Source organism: Triticum aestivum, chromosome 2A (genome assembly GCF_018294505.1).
Source record: "Triticum aestivum cultivar Chinese Spring chromosome 2A, IWGSC CS RefSeq v2.1, whole genome shotgun sequence".
NCBI classification, from domain to species: Eukaryota; Viridiplantae; Streptophyta; class Magnoliopsida; order Poales; family Poaceae; genus Triticum; species Triticum aestivum.
The window spans coordinates 715,293,996-715,300,338 of NC_057797.1; the positions used below are offsets into that span (position 1 = coordinate 715,293,996).

The 6,343-nt window shown below is 48.4% G+C and overlaps 1 protein-coding gene across 1 annotated transcript; it reads left to right on the forward strand.

Moving 5' to 3' along the window:
• Window positions 1-960, forward strand: LOC123190476 (protein FD). Its single transcript, XM_044603122.1, has 2 exons — window positions 1-409; window positions 539-960. The coding sequence occupies exons 1-2, from the start codon at window positions 104-106 to the stop codon at window positions 626-628; spliced, it is 396 nt and encodes a 131-aa protein (XP_044459057.1). The 5' UTR covers window positions 1-103; the 3' UTR covers window positions 629-960.
• The last annotated feature ends 5,383 nt before the right edge of the window (window positions 961-6,343 follow it).

The window sequence follows — 6,343 nt, forward strand, 5'->3', positions numbered from 1 at the left end:
ATCATCCTCTTCTTGACCTGTAGCTCCTCTGCTCCATCCCGTCTACTGTCTACACCACACCACAGTGCGCACACCACACGGGGGAAGCGGGGCGTAGATAGGGATGTCGTGGGAGGAGCCCGGCATCCCGCAGCTGAGCCTGAGCGGCTTCAGCTCCCTCGCCTCCATCTCCAGCACCGCCGCTCCGCCCGCCCGCCTGCCCTCCCTCTCCCTCAGCATCGGCACCGGCGGGGAGGACCAGCAGCCGGGCGTCAGCAGCGACGACGGCCACAAGAGCGTCCGGGCGATGAAGAACCGGGAGTCGGCGCTGCGGTCCAGGGCCAGGAAGAGAGCCTACACGCAGGAGCTCGAGAAGGAGGTCCGCCGGCTCGTCGAGGACAACCTCAAGCTCAAGCGACAGTGCAAACAGGCACGCCTTCTTCTCCCCTTCTTCTTCTTCCTCCAGCTCCATCTCTCTTTCTTGCTTGCTTGCTTGCTTGCTTGTGCATGGGTAATTAGTTAACTCATCAATCCCCTGCTTCTTTCTCCATCTCCTCAGCTTCAGTCGGAGATTGCCGCGCTCACCGCCCAGCAGGCAAGCAGCAAGCAGAGCAGCCCGCACCGGAGAACTTCGTCCACTCAGTTCTAGCAACGCTACATCAGGACGCACGAGGGCTTAATTTCCGTCGCTAGCTAGCAATTGATTAGTATCAATAAGATCTAAGGTGCACTGGTAGTTGGATTTTGGCTTCAATTGACTCAACTGCCCGATCGATATGCCAGCGCGTGGGCTTTACTTGCGTTGGCTGATCCGTTCATCTCGTGTGCATTTCTCTGCATGTATTGCTGCGTGCACTGGTTGGCCTGGATGCCCGGACCGGAGCACACGCGACCTGCCTATGATTAATTGTGCTGCAGAATACCTTCATTAATAATTCTGAATCGCAATTAAATTGTGCTTGTTAGCTTCAAAATTGGATCTGGGTGGCCCCTGGCTGGGTTGTTGAATTGTGCATCTCCCATTTAATCACCAGCCAAAATCATCATCGATTGCGACTGTCATCTGGAACGAAACTACTATACGGACGACAGTACCCTGGCCGATAGCTGGACGATGTTGGATCGAACGGTGTTGTTCAGTTTTGCTTTTCACGTGAACGGCTTCCTGTGCTACATGTCTGCAAATCGTCCAATGTTTGTCGTCTGTGTAGCAGCGTTCCATCCGGAAACTAAGCCCCCGTCATCGTTGTCGTGGTGGTAAGGTGGTTGCTCGAAAGCAAATGCTTCTTCTTTCGTGTACCCATCTTGTGTGAGGCATGTGCACGGCCGAATGACAGACTTGAGCCATACCATGGTGGGCATGAATGTACTGTGCTTGTGTGTGCATGGTCGACTGCGCTAGTACTAGGCATCGGGTGAGAGAAATTCTAGTGCCACTGATCGTGAGGGCGTTGTCTTGGTTGCTCATGAGCTCCCTGGTGTTGAAATGGTTGATGTTGGACCCGGTGCTTGGTTGGGGCTTCTCAGGGCGTATGCATCCATGCAGGGCCGGGCCGGCAAAATCTGGGCCCTGTGCGAAACTAAAAAATGGGGCCCTATCTTACTAGAATAATAAACTACCAAGCAATTATAAAATATGTGATATATTGTCTGACATAAAAATTCTGTAGTATTGAAACACGAGATACAAAAAATGAATAAAATAAAATTAAAGTGATACGGCAGCATATATCAATTGAAGATTATGTGTCAATGTTTGGTAATTAAATGTACCGTCTTACTCATCTAGTCTCGTGTCCTATCGGGTTGAACTGCAATACTGTGATCTCTAATTGAGGAGGCAATCATGCAAGAATCTATCTCTCTAACGATTCCTGCAAAAAGTTAATTAGAAAATAGAAATTAAGATAATAGGAGTAGAAGCAAGCAGTATTCCTCTCTAACTCTATGAGAAGAACCCACCCCGCAACAAAAAACTCTATGATAACCCGAGAACACGAGAAGATTTATCGATGGATGCGAAATTGTGAACCAATGAAAACTTTACTGCATTTGCAATGACAAAACTAGCCTACTACGTCTCCTCATCTGGCGTTCCCGGATCTGGAAGTCTGGAGGATGCGCATGCGCCGTGTCGCTCGCCCATGGATTCTGGATGCGATCGACCGAGCAAAACTGGACACCGCCCTTCGGTTTCCGATCGAGCAGATCAGCCTTTTTAGGGGAGAATGAGGTATCGAGCAGATCGGCATGCCCTGGCGGCTGGCATCTAGCGATCGAGGTATCTGGCAGCGGCCCGGGACACTCGAGCAGCGGCCTAGTGGACTCAGGTGCGGGGGAGTCACACGCCAACAGGCAGCGGCCCAGCTCCATGCGCCGGCCGAGCGCCTACCCTTTTAATAATATGTACATTTTTGTTTTTTTTGAGGGAAATAATAATATGTACATAGACATGTAAATTTTGGGGCCTCTCAAATTTATGGGCCCTGTGCGGGCCACACAGTTCGCACCACTATGGGCCTGGCCCTGCATCCAGGGCGCAATGTACGACATCGTCGACGCTTCTTCCATAGCTTCTTCCTCCGACTCGGTCATGTCCAAGAAACCACTTGTCGATTCTCTAGACGCTTAAGGTGGTGGGAGGGGGTATGCTGATTCGGTTCTTGCTAGAGACGTGTTTGTGGGACAGAGGTCCCTCGTGTTTGTCATGACACTGTCTTAGGTGCTTTGTGTCTCGTCTCATCGCCTTCCATGGCCGGAGTTCGGGCTAGGAGGTTAGTGTTGCGATTTTTCTTTTGTTCTGCTCTAAGCCACATTTAATGTGATTCCTCTAGCTGTATGTTGTATTGTTCTCTTCTACCTATCAATAAAAAAAATGCACAATTCTTTGTGTATTTGCAAAAAAAACACAGCAAACACACTCTAGCACACAAAATGAAAGTTTGGTTACAAAATGTAGACATAAGAGGATAGAGGCAAGGGGACACTCGCCCCTACGTCGCTCCTCGGGGCGTCACAGGCACCCAGTGTCGGCGCCGCCGCTCCCCCATCCCCTCCCCCCCTCATTATCGCTGGCGCACGCCTGTGGGTAAAGCCCCCCAGTAGCCGGCGACGGTAACGGCGGGATCCATTCACCCAACGTGCATGTGGTGGAGAGGGCTTGGGTGTTGCAGGTCGGCGGCTGCTCCGGCTGCCCCTGATAGCATAGATCCGGCCTAGCGGCACTCCGACGGCTCCTGGCTTCGTGGATCCGACGGATGGCGGTGCGGGCGGGCGGCTCCGCTCCTCGATGCTACTTCTTGAGCTTGCATTGGTTTTTCCTTTGAAGAGGAAATGATGATGCAGCAAAGTAGTAGATATAAGTATTTTCCCTCAGTTAAGAACCATGGTATCAATCCAGTAAGAGGAACACACAATTCTCCAATGATAGCACCTGCACAAACAAACAAATACTTGCACCCAACATGATAAAGGGGTTGTCAATCCCTTCACAGTTACTTGCAAGGATGAGATCTGATAGTGATAGATATAAAAGATAAGTAAAAGTGCAAAATAAGATAAAGATAAATAAATTGCAGCAAGGTATTTTTGTGTTTTTGATTTTATAGATCTGAAAATAATATGATAAAAATAGACCCGCGGGCCATAGTTTTCACTAGAGACTTCTCTCTTGAAACAAAGCATACGGTGGGTAAACAAATTGTTGTTGAGCAACTGATAGAAAAGTGCATAGTTATGATGATATCTAAGACAATGATCATGAATATAGACATCACGTCCATGACAAATAGACCGACTCCTTCCATCATCAACTAGTATTACTCCACACATCGACCGCTATCCAGCATGCATCTAGTATATTAAGTTAATAAGAACGAAGTAACGCCTTAAGCAAGATGACATGATGTAGAGAGATAGATCCAATCAATATGAACAAACCCCATCTTTATATTTTTAATGGCAGCAATACAAATATGTGTCATGTCCCTTTCTGTCACTGGGATTAAGCACCACAAGATTGAACCCATTACAAAGCACCTCTCCTATTACAAGAAAAAATCAATCTAGTTGGCCAAACCAAATCAATAGACCGGAGAGAAATACAAATCTATCTTAATCATGCATAAAAGAGTTCAGAGAAGACTCAAATAATATTCATAGATAATCTGATCATAAACCCGCAATTCATCAGATCTCAACAAATGCACCGCAAAACAAGATTACATCGAATAGATTTCCAAGAACATCGAGGAGAACATTGTATTGAAGATCAAAGAGAAAGAAGAAGCCATCTAGCTACTAGCTATGGACCCATAGGTCTGTGGTAAACTACTCACATATCATCGGAAGGGCAACAAGGTTGATGTAGAAGCCCTTCGTGGTCGGATCCCCCTCCCAGAGTACCGGAAAAGGCCTCCAGATGGGATCTCGCGAGAACAGAAACTTGCGGCTGCGGAAAAGTATTTTTACGGTGCTCTCTAGTCTGCGAAGAATATTTGGGTATTTATAAAAGAAGAATTAGGGTTGGAAATGCCATGGGGGGCCCACAAGCTTGCCCCCCCCTAGGACGCGCCCTGTGAGCTTGTGGTTGACTTGTGGCCCTCTGGCCTCCTCGTGAAACTTCCAGGGTGTCTTCTGGTCCAGGAAAAATCATCAAAAAAGTTCATTCCGTTTGGTATTGATTTTTTAAAAAGGAAAAAACAAAGAAAAACAACAACAATTGGCACTTGGCACTAGGTTAATAGGTTAGTCCCAAAAAATGATATAAAATACTCCCTCTGTCTGGAAATACTTGTCCAAAAAATGGATAAAATGGATGTATCTATAACTTACTTGTCCTAGAGATGATTGTATCTAGACTTATTTTAGTTATAAATACATATATTTTATCTATTTCTAGGACAAGTATTTCCGGACGGAGGGAGTAGCATAATAATGCATATAAAACATTCAAGATTGATAATATAATAGCATGGGACAATAAAAAATTATAGATACATTGGAGACGTATCACTCGACGGCCGCCGTTCTAGCGGTACGGCGGCTGCGATGGGATGCGCGGGCCTCGACGCGTCTTTCCTACTTGACGGGATGGGGCGGGTGGCGCCCCCCCCCCCCCCGGGCTAGGTGTTGCGGTTCTGGCCAGCCTTGCTGGCCCGGCGTGGCTGGCAGCGTGGTGGCTGGTGGGGGAGGCTCAACCCCCCTTGGTTGCGCGGTGAGCGACCTTCATGGCTTCTTTAGTAGTGCTTCTGGCAGCGTCGACTGACTCCAATGGCTTTGGCCGGGCGTTCTCTCTTACGTGCGGGGGTGTGATGGCAGCCCACCTTCCTGCTCTCATAAAGCTTGGTGGTCTCCGTGGCTATGCAATGGTGGGCATCAGATCTGGCCGGTTTGGCCGGCTCCGGCTCGCCGACAGTTGCCGGCTGTGAAGATGGTGGATTCTGCATGATGTGGTGTCGTCGCCATGTAGGAGGTGTGTGGAACAGCGTGCTTGTGGACCGGTGGTGCTGCAACACCGGTTGCGTGGGGGTGCTCGGCGAGGTGGCTTCGGGCGAAAGCCTAGACAACACGACGTTCGCATACGTCGATTTTCCTTTTTTGGGAGGGGGGGGGTCGTTGTGGATCCTCTCCTTGCCCAGCACCTTCGGACCTTGGCCTTCCGGCATAAGCGTAAGACTCCGGTGTTAGTCGGGCTGGTACTGGATTGTGCTACCTTCTGGTGAGCGCAGCTTAGTGAAGAGCCAGCCCGTCGTCGACCCAGAGCTTCTTTGGTGGCGGTCACGTGGGCCTGCATCGGTGGAGAGGCTTGAGTCCCCCGCACAAGTGGTACAACACCGTGTCACGGAGGAGAACGCGCATGTCCAGCGCTACTTGGTTGCGTTGGCGAACGGCCGGTTCTCCAATACCTGGCAGATTCTTTGGGGATCTCCCCTGAGCTATGATCCGGTGATGGTTCCTTCTCTTTGGGTGTCCACCGTGGCCCACTGAACCTAGAGGAGCTATTATTCGAGATGTATTAGTGATATTATATGATGATCTTTGCTACAAACTACTATATATGTATTCGATGATGGATTATTAATTACCTATTAGTTATTTGCTTATTGAATGCAAAAGATGAGCGCGGTTTGTGCTACAAACTACTATATATGTATTCATGATGGATTATATGATGATCTTTGCTACAAACTACTACAAACTACAAATTTTAGGTGTTTTAGTTGTTATATGATGATCTTTGCTACAAACTACTATATATGTATTCGATGATGGATTATTAATTACCTATTAGGAAATGTCTGACGACGAAAGGGAATTCGCTATGTGCGAGTACTGCAAAGATGAGCGCGGTCTGTGCGACAGG

What these genes read in the sequence shown, in the direction of transcription:
- LOC123190476 (XM_044603122.1), top strand. Translation starts at nt 104, where the DNA reads ATGTCGTGGGAGGAGCCCGGCATCCCGCAGCTGAGCCTGAGCGGCTTC. An exon ending in TCAAGCGACAGTGCAAACAG is followed by an intron (nt 410 to 538) that starts GCACGCCTTCTT and finishes CCATCTCCTCAG; the next exon opens with CTTCAGTCGGAGATTGCCGC.